This window comes from Helianthus annuus, chromosome 9, assembly GCF_002127325.2.
Source record: "Helianthus annuus cultivar XRQ/B chromosome 9, HanXRQr2.0-SUNRISE, whole genome shotgun sequence".
Classification (NCBI taxonomy): domain Eukaryota; kingdom Viridiplantae; phylum Streptophyta; class Magnoliopsida; order Asterales; family Asteraceae; genus Helianthus; species Helianthus annuus.
In genome coordinates this window covers 33,594,803-33,614,808 of record NC_035441.2, presented here as the reverse complement: position 1 = coordinate 33,614,808, position 20,006 = coordinate 33,594,803, and the positions used below count along the sequence as shown (strand labels likewise).

The 20,006-nt window shown below is 36.9% G+C and overlaps 1 protein-coding gene across 1 annotated transcript in view; it reads left to right on the top strand.

Moving 5' to 3' along the window:
* Positions 1–13,680: 13,680 nt before the first annotated feature.
* LOC110875479 (disease resistance protein RUN1-like) overlaps positions 13,681–20,006 on the top strand; it is a 28,058-nt gene continuing 21,732 nt past the window's right edge. Inside the window, exons 1-4 of the mRNA XM_035976901.1 lie at positions 13,681–13,888; positions 15,283–15,412; positions 15,921–17,028; positions 17,130–17,198. Coding sequence (XP_035832794.1) covers positions 13,681–13,888; positions 15,283–15,412; positions 15,921–17,028; positions 17,130–17,198 — 1,515 coding nt within the window. The remainder of the gene's footprint in view (positions 13,889–15,282; positions 15,413–15,920; positions 17,029–17,129; positions 17,199–20,006) is intronic.

The following is a 20,006-nucleotide window of genomic DNA, read 5'->3' as shown; positions in this document are numbered from 1 at the left end:
AGTTGCAACTAGTCTTGGAGATGAGAGAAGAGATAAAAAACAAATATAAACGTTAGAAATTTTTTTATGTAAATTTCTTTATTTAAAACTATTAAGAAAAAATAAATTTGTTGTTTTAAAAAATAATAAAATAGCCCAGCGGGTCAGCCCAACGAAGCCCACTAAACCCACGCCCCAAACCCCCGCCCCACCATACCGTGTTGAATGTGGGTCAGCCCATGTCTGCCCCCCAAGCCACGTGTCAACTCATGCCCCAATCCAAGCCCCACCATACCCCACGGTCTTAGGGTTTCTTCAAGCTATTGATAATGGCTGTTGTGGTTGCAATTCGGAGAAGAATCAACTACCAATCCAGGTTAAAAATAACTTTACAATTTGCTATAATAATTTTGGTATTTATCAGTTTTAAAAATATATATTGATTTTTTTTGTATGTATTCTAATGTAGAAGAACTCTAGATGAACCCTAACCACAACAGATCTAGCTAAATCCATTTACCTGCAGCAAGTATCAGGTTTTAATTTGTTCACACTTTATGATATTGATTCTGGCTTTCAAAATGTGACAAGGTTAACCTACTCTCAGAATTGTCACTGGTAGGGTGAGCATTGTCCTTTTTAATATCGTTCGATTCAGTTTTTTTTTTTAAGTTCAAATCACATTTTTTAATATATATTTAATGAACTTATGTAAGGAAAAGGGGAGGTTACTGTGATTGCACCTCATGTTGCTGGTCATCTTTTGGGAGGTATGTTTTACAGGCTGATGTCCTTTTACCGTTCTGATTTTCCCCTTTGTCCCTAATGTTCCTCCTCTTTGCTTGCCTATTTTCGTGCCTTTGTCATGATTTTGTTTTCTTCAATTTCAACAGCTTTTACAGTTTGTACTTTCATATCTTGCTAAGATGTTTCCTGGTGAAGGTTAGTTTTTTGTTTTACAATGTTCTCTATGATGTCATTAATACTGATTGCCATACTAGAGATTTTTGTCACTAAATAGATTCACATGTTAGCAATTGTGTAGACTTTGACTTTAAAGGTCAATCAAGCTACTTTTAACATACAAATATGATATGAATTTTGTTAGACATCAGTTTGTAGTTTGTACTCATGCATCCTAGAATGGGATCCACATACAATTTTTGTTAGGATGCAATAAGATAGAATTATAGAGTGGATTGGGTGTGTCCATCTTACATGTCCATGTTTCATTGTGTCATTTACTTCATATGTGATCTTCTGTTTTCTTTAGCCATGTTGTTTGGGTGTGTCCTATTTCTCACTTATATATATGTCATATTATTATGTGTAGGTTTCATGTGATTCACTTCGCTTTTGCTTGGTTACTTGTCAGATTGCATCCATGGCGGATTTATCCTCTTTTCTTTGAAGATGATACATTTCGTATCTTGGGTTGGCATTTGAGACTATGAGTGCAACTATCATGGGTCGCCCCTATGGTGCAATGTTATTATAAAAGTTACCTTTAAATGTGTGACTAGCGAGATGCAACCCACGTGTTGCCGCACGGACGCGAGGCGAATTCTATCAGAATTGGTTCATTAAAATGGTATCTTCTTTTTTAAATATGTATATCTAATACAAATTCCAGTTGACGTAAAAACCAAAAAAACCTCGACATCGTGTTTGTTACGTTAGTGCACATACAGACCATTGCCAAAATATGATGCAAAGTTGAAGTGGTGTTGTGGGATGGTATCACTTTTTAATGGAACAACTATAAAGTTCTTTAGGGAACCATATGAAAGCTTCATGTAGTGCACCAAAACTGCACCTTTTTATACAAAAACATTTAATAAGCCACTCTTTTTACATCAATAAAAGCTACCATTTTATGGAAATAAAATACAGCAAAAGATGCACCAGAACTGCACTTTTTTACAACAAAAAATTTTAATAAACCACCCTTTTGTCAGCATTTTATAGCGAAAAAAATACAGAAAAAGTGGTCTTTGGAGGGGCACTAAAAATGCATAAAAACCGACTTAGAACACATATAAATGATGAGCAAAGGGTGGAAATCGAAATGGCAACCCCACGGTTGTAGTAATATGCAATAACCCGAAACTCGTGTCACACACATGAACCTGAACACCACACAAGTATTCGCAGGTCGGCACAAACACGACCCTTTTAGCCTTAAAAAGTTTGTTTAGTTATTTTTTTGGCATATTAATACATTAAATTTCTAAATTTACATATATTATTTTTTTTGTTTTTATTAAGTAATTATGTTTGAAGTATGTAAAGTTATATTTAAAATTTTAAGTTCTGGCAAAAAAAAAAACCCAAATAGGCAAATAGTGTAAGTTATTAAACTGGTCAATCCGCGAACCCATTGGGTTGAGATAAACACGACCTTTTTGTCTGAAAGTGTATGTGAGTTTGACCCGAAGTTGATCCGCACCTGTTTAGATCAGACTCAAACCCGTGAATTTTGTGTTAGGTTCCTGTCGTGTATGAAGTTCATATTTTTAACTAATACAAGAAACCAAGAAAATATGTTTTTTGGAATATTACTAGAGAAATTACTTACAGATGATATGAAGTGGAGCCTCATAAAGTCTATCTGAACCCTCACAAACCCAAACTACTCAAGTATTGGACATGGCAATTTGTAGTGATCCGGCCCGTGTGCTCTATCTTAATGATCGTTCTTCCCTGATTGGCTGAGCTGGACAATCACTATAATATTAAACATATTGGTTTCATTGGTGTTGTATGCCCTTGGGGCTTTCTACCATGTATTCGCTAAAGAATTAGCCCCACATAACCCTCTTGCAAAGTTTTTGTGTCAAAGGGATTGTCTTCTTATGTTATTGGCATGGCAGGTACAGTTCTCATTTGAGTTACAAACGATTCGTAAAAAGTCATAAATCATAGCGAGCAATTGTTTGGATTTTGCAGGAAGTGTTGTCAAGTATTTTGGCGGCAATGGATATACTCATGCCTGAACATTATTGGTTAGATGCAACACATGTTCAGCAAGCACTTCAAATATTACTGGTGGTTGTGGAGATGATATTTTTCTCTATATTTCAAATGTATGCATATAGTGCTGCTCCATACAAAGGCAAAGTTGTCAAAGAAAAGAAGAAAGAATGATTGAGAATATTATCATTGTCATATGCAGAAATAATGTTGGTAAAGCTTCTATCTTTGTTAAGTATTCAATCCGTGTAGTGCAGGGCAAGGGCGGACCTAGGTGAAGCCCAGGGTGGGCGGGCGCACCCCTTGGAAAGAAAATTAGTGTATGTTTTAGCCAAAAAAACTCGATCACACCCCCTGAAAATATGCTTGAACCATTCATCCGCACCCCTAACATATAATTCCTGGGTTCGCCACTGGTGGAGGGTTAATTTGAGATTTCATTTTTACTAATTAACATAAGAGGGTCTTTTTGAAAATTCAAGTTAATTATGTGAAGTGTCAGATATTATAATAAAAATAATTCAGCTATATGAAGTATTTTACATATTATATAATTATACCATGTTTATTATATAATGATGTAAAATACACACGTTTATAACATAGTGTGTAATACATTGACAACTTAATGCTTTCATTATAAAATATTAAAACATGTTTGCTTTCGAGATCAGTTTAAAATTAATATATGTTTTCTTTTTGAGATCAAATACATTTATTATAATATAAGAATTATTTATAACTAAAAGAAATTTGAATTTATAATTGATAGTAATACAAGAATGATGATGAAATAGTAAGTATCTTTTGATAGGAACCGTAGAAAGCAATAATAGGAGCACATGTGACAAATAACAAAAAGTATATATAGGGACATTTTAGTCAATCTCATATCATCTTCTTTCTTGCTCTTTCCCTACATCTTCAACACCCATTATTTTCAAAACAAATCATCTTAAACGTTTTCTTCACTCTCTCTTTAAAATCATTAAATCATATTGCAATTTTCTTCATCAATCAATGATTCGAACACTAAATCAACGTGTTCTTCAACTTTTTTTGAAGAAACCAGTTTAATTTTATACAATTTGTCATCTTTTCCTTGTGATTTTGAAGCAATCACTCGATTCGTTAGATTTGATTGTTGATCAGTGTTACCATCATTCAAATTTCGTCAATCGTCGAAGAAATCCAAAGAAATCGGCACTGATCTATGTAAGAAATCTGAATAACTTTATCAATTATTACTTTTTAAGATCTGGGTTTTAGAATTGCGTTTTAGAAAAACACATTTTTTGTGTTTTTGTTCCATTTTTACGGAAAAAACACTATTTGTTTTGTTTTTGGACCATTGTGTTTTAGGTAAAACACATTTTTTTTTATTTTTGGTTCATTGCGTTTTAGAAAAAAAGACATTTTTGTGTTTTTAGTCCATTGTGTTTTAGAAAAACACATTTTTTGTGTTCTTAGTTAATTGCGTTTTAGAAAAAACATTTTTTTTCGTTTTTTGTCCATTGCGTTTTGGAAAAAAACACATTTTCTATGTTTTTGTTCCGTTGCGTTTTAGACAAACAAATTTTTTATGTTTTTTTTCGTCAATTGCGTTTAGGAAAAGACTACTGCTCCCAACTCTAAATCGTGGAGACCATTGTGATCGGTGTAAATGGTGTACTTGTGATCAAAGATATGCTGGAGACTTTTGTGATCGGTGTAGATGGTGTACTTGGTACCGTACAAGTAATGTCTCCATATCTTAAGTGTGAACACTAGTGCTCCCATCTCTAAATCATGGGTAGTGTAGTTCTTTTCGTGAACCTTGAGTTGGCGTGATGCGTAAGCAATGACTTTCTCACGTTGCATCAACACACAACCAAGTCCTTGGATAGACACGTCACAATAAACAACAAAACCGTCTGTGCCTTCTAGTAGCGAAAGAATAGGTGCACTACAGAGTTTCACCTTCAACTGTTGAAACGCGGATTCCTAAGCATCACCCCACCAGTACGTGACACCCTTCTGAGTTAGAGTAGTAAGGGCTGCGCTATCTTTGAGAAATCCTTGATAAACCTTCGATAGTAACCCGCCAAACCCAAGAATTGACGGATTTCAGTTGGAGTTCGAGGTGCAGACCAGTTCTTGATCGAGTCAATCTTGGATGGATCATCGTGAATCCTATCTTCATTGACTACGTGGTCTAAGAAATGGACTTCACGAAGCCAAAATCTCATTTCGAAAACTTAGCATAGAGTTGCTCTGTTCGAAGAAGTTCAAGAATAAGCCATAGATGTTGCTCGTGTTCCTCCTGACCCTTAGGATAAATCAGGATGTCGTCGATGAAAACAATAACGAATTTATCCAAGTAAGGTTTGCACACTCGGTTCATGAGGTCCATGAAAACCGCAGGTGCGTTCGTCAACTGAAAGGCATAACCAAAAACTCGTAGTGTCCGTAACGAGTCTTGAATGCTGTTTTGGAGATGTCTTCGTCTCTGACTCTCAATTGATGATAGCCCGAACGCAGATCAATTTTGGAATAGAAGCTCGACCCTTGCAATTGGTCGAATAGGTTGTCGATGCGTGGAAGTGGATAACGATTCTTCACGGTCACCTTGTTAGGTTCACGGTAGTCTATGCACTTATGGAAGGTACAGTCTTTCTTCTTGACAAACAAGACAGGGGCTCCGCAGGGTGAGAAGCTAAGACGAATGAAGCCCTTGTCCAATAGTTCCTGTAATTGCGAGGACAATTCTTCCAATTCAGTTGGGGCTAAACGATAAGGTGCACGAGCTATAGGAGTTAGCTCGATTTGAAACTCGACTTGGCGATGAGGCGGTAGACCAGGTAACTCCTCAGGAACCACCCCAGGAAAGTCGCGTACAATCGGGATGACTTCAATCTTTTTCTCTTTAACTTGGGTGTCGGTAACAAGAGCTAAAATGGCAGTGTGGCTTTTTTGCAATCATTTCTGGACCTTAAGGAATGAGATGATGCCCACAACACCACCACTTTTGTCACCATGAATAGTGAGAGGTTCATTGCTAGGACATGGGATGCGGACAATCTTCTCCTTACAGAGTATTTCCGCTCGATGTTGGGATAACCAGTCCATCCCGATAACGACGTCGAAACTACAAAGAACGATGGGGATGAGATCGATAGAAAAAGTCTGACCAGCTAGAGAGAGTTTACAGCCCTTGACAATGTGCGTGGCCTCAAGGTTTTTACCATTTGCTAGTTCCACAACATGCTTGAAATTCAGAGGAGACGGAGTACGCCTAAGCATCTGACTAACCCTTAAGGACACATAACTAGTATCGGCTGCTGAATCAAATAAAACAGAAACAGAGTAGTCGTCCAGAAGAAACTTACCTGTCACGACATTGGGATCGTTCCTTGCCTCTGCTTGTCCAATCACAAAAACACGCCCTTTGGCACCATTGTCGTCGTTGTTTCGATTGTTGTTCCCATTGCCCAGGTTGTTGTTATTGTTGCGGTTCTGGTTCAACTGTGGGAAGTTTCTTTTAAAGTGGCCTTCTGCTCCACACTGGTAATATCCCCTATTGTTACCCTGATGTTACTGCTGATTCTGGTTCTGTGGGGCTTGTTGCTGTTGTCGGTTCTGACTTGCAGGATACGGACTCCTACAATCCTTTTCTACATGCCCTGGCTTGTTGCACCTTTGACAGTAGTTCTTGTTACATGGCCTGCTGTGGTGCAAGTTACAATGGTTGCACTTAGGGTGATTTCCCTTGTACCCACCCTGACTTTGATTAGTCGCAGGCTACTGATTGGGGCTTCTGTTGTTGTCGTCCTTCTCTGCTGAGAATGAGACTGCGTAGAGCTTGAACCCTTGGTTGAATTGCTATCCCGTTTACGTTTGTTGTTGTTGGGTGCTTCAGTAGCAGCACTAACCCTCTTAGGCAGCTTGTTCTGCTCGACTGCCTGGTCAGTGAGGCGGTGTGCTAGTCGCATGATCTGCTAGATCGTTGGGAGGTTTGCTGTAGTTACCATGCTCTGGATCTCAGGTACTAAACCCTTGATGTAGAGCTCAATGCTCTTGTAAGCAGGATTCGCCATGTTGGAGCAAAGCGCTGCCAAATCGTTCGATCTTTTCGTCTAGGCTTCAATCTTAGACCCTACCATCTTTAGGTTATTGAAATCCATCTCCAGCTTGTGGATATCATCCCGATGACAATACTCTTCTTTAATTAGCTCTTTGAAGTCGTTCCATGGGGTGGCGTTCGCAGCTGCCAACCCTAGCATTTGCACTTGTGCGTTCCACCAGGAGAGCGCACTTCCTTCGAGTGTTCTAGTTGCAAACTTCACTCGATTATTGACAGGTCATTCACACATTTCAAAAACCGACTCAATCTTCTCAAACCAGTGAAGTAGGCCCACAGCTCCCTCGGTGCTTCTGAAGGAACTGGGTCGGCAATCCATAAAGGTCTTGAACGTACATGCTCGAGGCTGAGCATGTTGACCTGTCACGTGGAAAAGAAGGGGTGGGTTAGGAATGACAGAATGTCATGAGAGTAGGATCTATACATCATAGGATAGTCCAAAATCGTAGGTTTTACCTCCTGGTTGTGCTACTAAAGCTTCAGCAATCTGCTCATTGATTAAAGCCGTCAGTTGAGCCTGAGTCAAGTTGATACCACCACCCCGTCCTCCGTTGCATCCACTCATGATCTTCACAGCCAGAAAACACAAGTGGGAACGATGACGTGGAGAGTAAAAAGAATGACAGGGGAGAGTGTAGACCAAAGCACACAAGGTTCCAAATAAACAAGTGAGTGTCAAAAAGAGCACATTAAGGCTAATAGGCACCATACTACTACCCTAACTAAACATACCACAAGCAACACATCATGCAAAAGTAACTATCAAGTAGGCAATATAAACATAAATCATACCACCTTAGGTGTTGAGCCTTGCACGAGGAGCGAAGTGTCGTTGTGGATCGTTGAGCACTGAGTAGGTTATAGTCTGGTTTTTGTCAAAAAGACTTTCCCTTTTTAAAACCAAGTTCACTATAACCAATGGCTCTGATATCAATCTGTCACACCATCAAAAACCACATGCGGATTATTACCGGGAGGCGTGCGACTGACCAGGATCATGCCACCAATCATATTGAACAATAAGTAAAGTAAAGTAAAAAACCCCCACAACCAATATGATTAGTGTTTACGAAAACAAATATTCAAAACCAAGTTTAAGTTTCAGCGGAAGCATAAAGTTAAAAACCCATTAACAGTTCATAAGCATAATGTTTAATACTAGGAACCCAACAATTGTTTCCATGCCACAATGTCCACTCCTCGTGCAAGCTCGAGCCATGTACCTAACGACCTGCAAAGCATGCAGTAGTATGTCAGCATAAAGTTGGCGAGTTCACAGTTGTTTTGTTTAGTGTTATACCAAAAACCATAAGTTTGTTAAGTTACTTTACTCTATATAAAAACATGTCATGGGGAGCTACCCCACTGTTTTAAACTACTAGACCCGTTACTATACCGACTACTGACTGTAGTTATGTTGAGTGTCCCGAGTCAATGTTTATCATCAATGACTATGTGCCCATGCATATTAGTCCACTCCCGCCCTCTGCGGCATGGTGTGAGGGTTGTCAAATCTAATAGCGCTATTTAACTAATACCCCGTTCGCCATTGGCCCGAAGATTAATCGGTATAAAATGTGTAGGACTTTCAGAGAGTTTTTCCGTCTAGTATGCTTAAGACATGTAATATAAATATCGGTTTCCGTCCCTCACCAGGGGGACGAGGTTGTACGTATTCTACTCAAGGAAAATACATTGGTTGTATCCCACCCAAGGGGGATAGTTGTTGTATGTTCCATTCCTAAACCACCAGGAATTTGCATGATTTTAAGAAAAGTGTGAACTCGCCTTAGATTAGCTCGGCAGATAATGGTCATTTGTGCTAATGTGGTCAACAACGTCCTATTATGGTTATCATACATGTGAGGTTCATGTTCAACTAACACACATATTGTTCTACACGTATTCTACAAGTTGCACACAAGCAATGATCATGGCATAGCACGTATCACATAATAGTCCAACATACATCCACATCAAAGGCCCAATTGTTTTCAGTTTGAGTGTGCGGCCCACTAGAGGGGCCCGTTAACCAGTGTGCGACCTTTATGTAAGTGTGTGAGTCCAAAAGATGCGCGGCTCAAGTCTCTGGCCCACAAACCAGAGTGTGCGACCACCACTGGGTTGTGCGACCTAAGAGTGTGCGACCCAGTGGCCCAGTTCCATGTTTAGGTGGCCCAAGTCCTTTACCCAGCTCAATAATCCAAACAAAGTGTGCGGCCCACTATGGTGTGCGACTCACATGAGAGTGTGCGACCACACGATAGTGTGCGGTCATGCATTATTAGTCTGTACAATATGCTGATCAAGCGTATAAACTACACGGTGTGCGATCAAGTAGGTGTGTGAGGTACATCACAAGCTTGGACAACATGCAGTGTCCAAGGTGTACGGTGTGCCATTGTGCGATCAGGAAGTGTGCGGTCACCTTGGTGTGCGATCAGTTGTGCGTTGCCATGAATCAGGGAATCAGTTACATGTGCACAATGAATTCAAACAGTTTCCTATTTTACATCCACTCGATCAAATCAAGCAATCATCAAATAATTACATGATCCCTAATTACCAACTACACATCAATTAACAATTAACATTGATCAACATTCACATCGGATTAAACCATTCAATCATGTCAAACACATACCTGTTTCATTTATCGCGTAACCCTAATCATAGCTTAAACATAAACCTATCTTTCATCACAATCATCGTTCCAACTAGATCGAATAACCATATAACTTTATTATCATAACTCGGTATTAATATCATAATTCAGTATGCTCACAATATGCAAATTCAAGTTCATCAACTACTAAATACATTCTTCACATACAATCTGATTCAATCACATATTGATTATCAAAATTCCTAAATCATAATTACGTTTCACATATCCTCATGCAACCATATAATCATACACGTATCATGCAAGAACACATTCAAACATTATAACCATGTATGGATCATCAAGTCATTGACATATATAGTTAAATAATGGTAGTACACTAACCGGATTGAATGATGAACAAGGGTTGCTTGGGAACGATAAAGCTTCGAAAGGGAGTGGGGAGGGCTGCCGTCGACTTTGAAGGAAGTGGGGCTGTCGTCGGTTCGAGTAAGGGAGAAAGGAGAATTAGGGTTTGGTATTATCTTGTGTGTTTTATAAGTTATGAAAAACCATACACAAAACTGTGTGTGTATGCGCACAAGAAGACGAGCCAGAACCAGCTTTGGGCTTTGAGTAGATTGGGCCGAGAACAAGTTAATACAACATTTAGAGGGGTGTGCGGTCACGAGTGAGGTGTGTGGCCCAAAAGCTTTGTGCGACCAAGTTCTTATTAATCGAAACAACATTCTAATTTTTAATAATTCACACATCCGGATCACACATTTAAAACATCTAATCAAATTCATTCATTCATTCATTCATTCATTCATTCATTCATTCATTCATTCATTCATTCATTCATTCATTCATTCATGTACACATGTAATTACAACGTAAACAAGTAAAGGACTCTTGAAATTCCAAGTTGTCACAACGTGGTTAACCAACAAAGTAAACCAAGTAAACTATCAGCCGAGCAAACTGAGGTGAGTTCACAACTTTTTCTAAAAAGCATGTGTTCCCGGTGGTTGGGAAACGGAACGAAAAACACTATCTCCTTGTGCGGGATACAAACTACGTTTTCTCCTTGTGTGGGATACGGGTAACGTTATCTCCTTGTGTAGGATACGGGTACATTGTCCCCGTGTGTGGGACGCTAAGTGTTCGGTATTACGCAGTTCACAAGCTTACATATGGGGTAGCTCCCCATGACATGATATAAATGAGTAACTTAACTACTTCAACAAGTATTATGGAATTAAAACTCGACAACTCGTGAACTCGCCAACTTTATGTTGATATCCTACCACATGCTTTGAAGGTACACAGTCACTTAGAAGCTTGCATCTTGGGGAAGTGTAGTGGTCGTCTTAACCTGTGTTGGGTTCTTTTAATAAATATGAACTGTGAACTTATGTTCGAACCATTTGGACTTAAACTTTAATTGTCACTAATCGTGTTGGTTTGTTGAAACTATTTTACTATTATTATAATAGTTCAATACGATTGGTGGCTAGATCCGGCTCAGTCACCCGTCTCGCGGTAGTTCTCCACATGTGGAATTTGAGGGTGTGACAAAAATGTCACCAAAATAATCTCAACCATTAAAAACACTTATACAGAGGTCCAAAACACTTCCTACACTTTGTAGGAAAGAGACACTTTGTAGAGGAACCTCTCCCTTATATACATTATTATGTAATAATAATTTCAATAATAAATATATTTGTTAAGTATTCAACCCGTGTAATACCAGGGCTATTTTGATATTTCAATTTTACTAATTAACATAAGCCGATCTTTTTGAAAATTCAAGGTTTATTATGTAAAGTGTCATATATTATAATAAAAATAATTCAGCTATATGAAGTATTTTACATATTATATAATTATACCATGTTTATTATAAAATGATGTATAACACAAACGTTTATAGCTTAGTGTGTAAAATATGTTGTCTTTGGAGATCAATTTAAAATTAATATATGTTTTCTTTTTGAGATCAAATACATTTATTATAATATAAGAATTATTTATAACTAAAAGACATTTGAATTTATAATTGATAGTAATACAAGATTGAGGATCAATTTGCAAGTTTGTTTTGATAGAAAGTGTAGGAAGCAATGATAGAAGGACATGTGACAAATAACAAAAAGCATACGTAGGGACATTTTAGTCAATCTCATATCATCTTCTTTCTTACTCTCTCCCTACATCAACAAAACCCATTATTTTCAAAACCCATTATCTTAAACATTTTCTTCACTTCTCTCTCTAAAATCATTACATCATATTGCAATTTTCTTCATCAATGAATATGAATGATTCAAAAACTAAATCAACGTCTTCTTCAACTTTTTTGAAGAAATCCAGTTTAATTTTATACAATTTCTCATCTTTTTCTAGTGATTTTGAAGTGAATCACTCGACTTGTTAGATTTGATTGTTGATCAGTGTTTCCGTCATTCAGATTTCGTCAATCGTTGAAGAAATCCAAAAAAGTCGGCACTGATCTGTGCAAGAAATCTAAATAATTTTATCAATTATTGATTTTTAAGATCTGGGTTTTAGAATTGCGTTTTAGAAAAACACATTTTTTGTGTTTTTGTTCCATTTTTTTAGAAAAAAAAAACACATTTTTTTTTATTTTTGGTCTATTGCGTTTTAGAGAAAAACATATTTTTGTGTTTTTAGTCAATTGTGTTTTAGAAAAACACATTTTTTATGCTTTTAGTTAATTGCGTTTTAGGAAAAAGTATTTTTTTTCAATTTTCGTTCATTGCGTTTTAGAAAAACAAATTTTATTTTTGTTTTTGTTCCGTTGCTTTTTAGAAAAACAATTTTTTATGCTTTTTTATCAATTGCATTTTAGGAAAAAAACTTTTTTTTTTTGTTTTTTGTCCATTGCATTTTGAAATAAACATTTTCTTTTGTGTTTTTAGTCCATTGGATTTTAGAATAACACTTTCTTTTTTGTTTTTTAATCTATTGAATTTTAAAAATAACATTTTCTTTTGTGTTTTTAGTTCCTTACGTTTTAGTAAGAACACTTTGTTTTATGTTTTTAATTCATTGCGTTTTAGAAAAAAAAATATTTTGTGTCTTTAGTTCATTGCGTTTAGGAAAAAAAAATCATTTTGTGTGTTTTTTGTTCATTGCGTTTACGCATATGTGTTTTCGAATTTTTTTTCAAAAGTATAGCAATAGTATAGTCTTTCTAAGGATAAAAAACACTTGTTTTATGGTACAGTTTTTATAAAAAAAATTGATGCCGTATAAAGGAGTTATTAACGTTTAATAACGGGGGAAATTAGAGGAAAGAAAAACTAGCTATTTGGTTGGATAGATTTGAATACCCTTAAGCAAACCCACACGCCTCCTTTTTTCGTTGAATTCCAACTCTTTAATCTTAGCTATCTATTTTAGATCTAAGACCACCTGTAGTGACTTGGGGATTGGGCGTCGAGTGGCAAAAAAAGCCCCATTCACATGAAAACACCACCCCCATGGGCCTTTTTTTGGGTTTTAAGGGTTTGGGCGTTTCCATAGGATGGCATCCTGAACTTTGTGATTTCCATTAAAGAATTTTCCAACTCATTTACAATAATATTATTTGTTTTATTCTTTAAAAACATACAAATTGAGTAATCATTGTTGGGTCATTATGGGGCATTATACTACTACACCCCTTTTTAATTTCAAGCCCCATAATGCCCTTTTGTTAACTAAGACACCACATATCGGATAATACCCACTAGAAGGGCTTTTTTTAATATATACTAACCGAGTAATATAAAACTAAAGTGAATAATAAAAAGAAAATGTCGATGATACTTAGAAATTTACCTCGATCGCTAAAAATTGAAATGCAGGTTGTAGGGCGGAGATAATGTTAATGATATGCCTATCGTTTTTACCGTTCCTGGCAATATAAGAAGATCAACCCTCTTCCTCCCTTCACCTCCCAATTTTAGTTATATCTCTGAATCTAATTTTAATGGCTTCCTCTGCTGCTGGTAGTAATGCTTTCTCCTATGATGTGTTTCTAAGCTTTAGAGGCGAAGACACTCGGCATTCTTTTACCGATCATCTATACAATAGATTACAATCAGCAGGGATTCGTACTTTTAGGGATGATAACGATATCAACAGAGGCAAAGAACTGAAACCTGAAATTGAGGCAGCAATCAAATTATCCAGGGCAGGCCCGTCCCTGAAAATGATATAAAATTTTTGGGCCTCGTGCGAGACAAAAAAATTGGGCCCCCTCCCTATATTATAAACTCATCAATTATATATCAAAAAACTATAATACGACACCAATTCTGATAAAATAAACAAAACAAAACAAAAATAGTGTAGCAAAATGATCAAACTGATGCAGGAGAATCTAAATGGAAAAGATCAAGATTATCTTTTAAATGGAGAAGATCAAGTTTATCTTTTATTTAATATTTGAATTATCTTTATCATGTTTATCTTTTAATTATTTAGAATAAGTAGGGCATCTATGGTTTATTATTTAGTTAGTTTTTTATTGAATTTTATTGAAAAGAACATTGTTATTGGAACCTTTGGTTCATATTATCGTCTTTGATTATCAATAGTTTCTTGAGCCATTTGACAAACCAAACCTCTGATACCAACTGATGCAGTTTCTCACGCAATCAAACGACTCAAGAAACTATTTATAATCAAAGACGATAATATGAACCAACACGATGGGGGATAAGCTTCATCGTCGAGAGGGAAACGGTTCCAAGAACTCAAATTAGCATTGATTAAAAACAATAAATCCTAGTTTTATCTTACAAATAAATTGATACACCTAATATTAGTTTCAACCCCCTCCGGATAAGCAAAAATAACTAACACTAAAAAGAACTGTAATATATGTGTAACATATCAAAATTAGTTGTGTAACATATCAAAATTAGTTTAGCAACACGAACCTTATCATACAAATAAAATAAATAGAACTAGATATTGAGTTTTTCTAAGTTTATATTGTAAATGGTTAAATGAGAAATAAAATACCTACAAATTTAAACAAGTAAACATGTAAGGTTTGTTATGTAAATGGTTAAATAGAAGAAAAAAAAATCAAAGAACTTAAGGCTAAAATTTAAATGTAAAAATCAAAACTAAAACTGAAAAGTGATTGCAAAGTTGCAATTGGTATGAGTTTCAACAGTTGATAAAACAAGCTTAGATTCTTAGAAAAGAAAAGAAAATTTGGAGAGACTAGAAAACAAAAAAGATATGGTGGGACTCGAACCCCGAATGGCCAACTCATTACATGATTGCCGCATCCAGTAAGCCAAAGGAGAGATTTGTGTTTTTTTTTCTGCATCAACTTTATATATTAAAAACATATATATTTTTAAACAATTTTGGGCCCTTAGATGCTTTGGGCCCTGTGTGATGGCACCTCCTGCACAGGCCCAAAGCCGGCCCTGATCCAGGGCTTCAATAGTTGTATTGTCAAAGAACTATGCAACTTCCACTTGGTGCCTTGATGAGCTTCTGCTCATCCTCAAGCAAAGGAGGGAGTGCAACCATTTTGTTCTACCTGTTTTTTATCATGTTGAGCCTACAGATGTTAGGAATCAAAAAGGAAGTTTCGCCATAGAAGTCAAACGTTCATACAGGTGGACAGATGAGAACGTAAACAAGTGGAAGACAGCTCTTAAGCAGGTTGCTGATTTGGCAGGCTTGGAGCTCTCTGGGTGAAGTTTTTTCCCTCTTCTTCTTATGTAATAATATTCTATATTATTGTACCTTGTAATATTTTGACATATTTTAACGTACTGAACATTTTTTTATATTTTTTTTGGAAAACATTAATTGTAATCAAAAGCATGTTAATCTCTCAGACAAAAGATCAAATACAAATAAATTTAACGTACATAACGTACGAACTGAATCTACAAGAACATTTTATAAAATTACTCAACAAGAACGTTTTATAAAATTACTCAATAAAATCAAAATTACTTTACAAGAACATCTTACAAAATTACTCTACAAGATTAAAATTACTGTACACTATCATTTGTAGAGTAATTTTAATAATTACCCTACAAGCAGATAATTACAAAAATGTCACCGCGTGTTTTTGTCTTTTTCATGCTATTCGTACGTTTAGTACGTTAAAGTTATTTGTACGGGAACTTTATTCTAATCTCTAAATGTCATCCTTTCGAGCTTCTTTTTTTTTTTTTTTTTGTGTTGTAGCAACCCTGAAACAAGCTTTATGGAGGAAATTGTTGATACAATTTACAATAATTTAGAGCAAAAAGAAGTTCATCTTCCACTGAATATAATAGGGATGACCACTCGTTATAAGGAGATTAATTCCTGGTTACATGGTTCTAATCTTCAGTTTTTATTAATTTACGGTATTGGTGGAAGTGGCAAGACAACACTGGCCAAATACATATACAATTCAAATTGGAAAAGTTTTGAATATGTGAGTTTTGTTGAAGACATTGGTAGAAGATGTAAAGGACCCAATGATTTAATTCAACTACAGAGCCAACTCCTTAAAGTTGTTTTAGGGGGTAAAAAGAGAAAAATACCTGGTGTTTCTCGTGGTACGTGTATGATTGAAGAAGCCTTGGAAACGAAAAGGACTCTCATTGTTCTTGATGACATTGCTGAACGTAGCCAGTTAGTTGCTTTACTAGGAACCTCGAAGATTAATGCCCAAAGCAAGATTATAATCACAACCAGGGAAGTATATGCCGATAAATGGTTTGACTTTCCATATTGGAGGTGTTGGAAGTATAAAATGAGATTATTAAATGATGATGAATCGTCTAAGCTTTTAAGTCGTCATGCATTTGGATCCAGAATTCCTATGCCGGGATTTAAGGGGCTTGTCGAAAAGGCAATACAATATTGTGAAGGAAATCCACTAGCTCTAGAAGTGTTGGGCTCCTGTTTCTCCCAGAACAATACCATCCAATATTGGGAAAGCCAATTGAAATTATTGAAAAACGATATGCATTCTGGAATTCAAGGTGTACTCCAAAGAAGCTACACATCTTTGCCATATAACTCCGACAAAGAGTTATTTTTGCATATTGCTTGTTTCTTTGTTGGCAAAGACATAGATTATGTGGTAAAGATATTGGAGCCTGATTACTTAGCAACATCTGGGATCAAAACCCTTATTAGCAGATGTCTTATTTATGTTTCATCTAACAAAGTTCTCCTGATGCATAGATTGGTTCAAGAGATGGGGAAAAACATAGTCCGTCAAGAATCCACAAAGTGCCCTGAAGAGCGTAGTAGAGTTTGGCTTAGTAGTGACTCTTATATGATATTGAGCAAAGCAGAGGTATAAGATGCTTCATACATTTATGTTTAAGCGTTTTTTAGTTTCACTTTTATATCTCCTATGGTATCTTACTTCAAAGGTTTCATATCTTTTTCTTTTAGGGTTCGAAAAATGTTGAAGGTTTAGCACTTGATATGCGTATGTTGATGAAAAAGAAGTTTCCATTCAAGGTAATATTGAATTAGTAAAAATGTTAAGTTCAGCTTTTGACTTTTCGCAAGTTCTGTGTTTATGGATTTTTTTATAACAAGTAAAATGTTAGATAAGCATCAAATGATATGTATGTGCTCCAGTTATGAGAAATCTAGTGTTTCATAGTTACAAAATATGTTTCTTGGATATGTCCTCAAGGACACATGACAGGCGTGCATCAGACCTTACTAAGTCTTTTCATGCTAAATTTGCAGTCAGTGGGCCTTAAAACAAAGGCACTTAAAAAGATGGTCATCTAAAATTGCTTCAACTAAATTTCGTGAAACTCATGGGATCCTATGAGAATTGTTGGTGCACTTGTGTCTGTACTTTGTCTGTATATAAAACGATGTCCTTTGTTAGTCCTGTAAGTTTGACCAAGTCAACCATCCTCCTGGTTTGACTTGGCCGAACAGTTGGTACATGATTATAACATGTCTGTGTCGAAGGATGACTCATCGAAGGATAGTTTGGATCCTTCGATGAGCTCGAAAGATAAACCTTCGATGGATGATGATGGACCTCGATAGATCATCCTTCGAGATATATTTAGATCCTTCGACAGGTTTAACATCGATAGATGATCCTTCGATCAATCTACATGATCCTTCGGACAGACAATCTGTTACGGGTATATATACCCATGTAGTGTGTTCACTTCATTTATGAGACACAGAGATAAGATAGACTTGGAGAGACACTTCACAGTGAACACACACACACTTAGAGAGTTTGCAAAACAGATTTGTAGACATTGAGCTTGTAACCGAACCTTTCATTCGTATTAATACAAGTGGTGTTAATCGGTGAATATTGTGTGTCTTGTGTTTGTGCTTGTTTCATCTCGGTTTGCACTCTAGCTTGGATTCCGCACTTGCTAGTGTGTTTCACATAACAAGGTTAAGGTTTGACCTCATCCTCCGAGGGACCTACAAGTGGTATCAGAGCTTTGGCTCTTTTCCTTGTTAAAACCGAGTTTTTACAAGACTTTGGAGTGTTTGGACACATGGTTTAGCACCCGTTTTTAGTGTTTTTCTCGCATTTCTTGACGTAAAAACGTGTTCTAAACTAATCGGGTGTGTTAAAGGACGGGTTGGGTAACTTAAAAACTTGTTTTTAAGAGTTTTGGTCATTTCCGGCCAAATTCCGGCTTACTCCGGTGACCGGTTTCTGGATAAGGACCTTCTATTTTAAGCATATTTTATTGGTCAAATCGGGTTTGGTGAAAAAGTATGGTCTGACCATACCTTTCTGCCGAAAGATCTCTACCAACCCATCACCTTTTCACCAACCTGTCATCTTTCGTGTCAGCTGTGTCAGTAGATCGAAGGATATCCTTCGAAGTCGAAAGATCATCTTTCGATCAGAGGAGGTTCGACAGATAATCATCCTTCGAACATCCTTCGAAGTCTGTGACTTATCTTTCGAGCCAAGGAATCTTTCCGAAGGATATATTGTTCGAGCTACAGTTATTATTCGAAAGATCAGGATCCTTCGTCTTGGAGAATCTTTCGAAGTCATTGTTCGAAATTCAACAGTGATCTTTCGAACACTGTTGATCCTTCGAACAAGCATTATCTTTCGATTCTTGTCTGTTTAAATGTAACAAGTTTGTGTTGTCTTGTCTTTCGATCAAGGGATCCTTCGGCTGGCTGTCACCTTTCTAGATATTCATATAGACTTCATTTTTCTTATCCAACATGAATCCGAGTTGGTGGGGAACTCCGGCTCCAGATAGTGGAAAATATACAATTACGGGTTCAACTCCCTCATGGTGGGGTACACCGGCTCCAGATAGTGGAAAGTACACAAATACAAGTCTATCTCCTTCATGGGCCGAATCTCCGGTGTCGACATCTTCGCAAGCAAATGCCATATCGACAGGTCAATGGGCATTAGTATCGAATCAAACTCCGAGCATTCAAAGTATCTTATTGAGCGAAAGCGAAACCGGAAGTTTGAATCGACCTCCAAAGTTGATGCACTTAAACGAATATCCGGGCTGGGTTGATAGATTTCGTACATACGTTCTTGGTCAAAATACCGAACTGTGGATACGTTTCACTACAGATTTCGATCAAGCTATAGAGGTTGCTGCTTCAGATACTGCTACGTTTGCCGATCTTCCTGAAGATCAAAAGAAAACGTATGATCTGGAAAAGAAAGCATACGCCATTCTCACTCAGGCGTTAAGCAAAGATATCTACCACCAGTTTGTCAATTTCAAGACGACGAAGAAGTTGTGGGACGGGTTGAAAACCAGAGGAGTAGGGAATGAAGCAACACGCCAATTGCGTCATGATCTTCTCAAGAAAGAATTTGACTGTTTCACGTGCATGGATAAGGAGTCTTTGGGAGACATGACAAGCCGGTTTTATCACTTGCTTACAGAGCTGAACAATTTTGGAGTAGCGACAACTACAGCAGAGGTGGTGAAGAAGTTTGCTGATGCATTGCCTCCACAATGGAATAGTTTCTTGGAAATCTTGAAGTATAACGGAGTTTTGAGAACTACAAACATCAACGACTTCGTGCAGCTTTTAGAAAACAAGGATCAGGAGGAAACATTAAAGGCAAAAAGAGTTCCATTGCCACAAAATCCAGAAATGTATTATGGAACTTCCAGTTCTTCGTCTGCAAGAACCGGTCCACATGCTCCACTTCAAACGGCGTTTGTCACAAGCACGGATATGTATGGCAATCCAGTACAAGTTCCTGTTAAGCCAGCTCCCACCACATACATGTATGGAAATCCAATACAACCACCTCCTCCTCCTCCTGCTCAA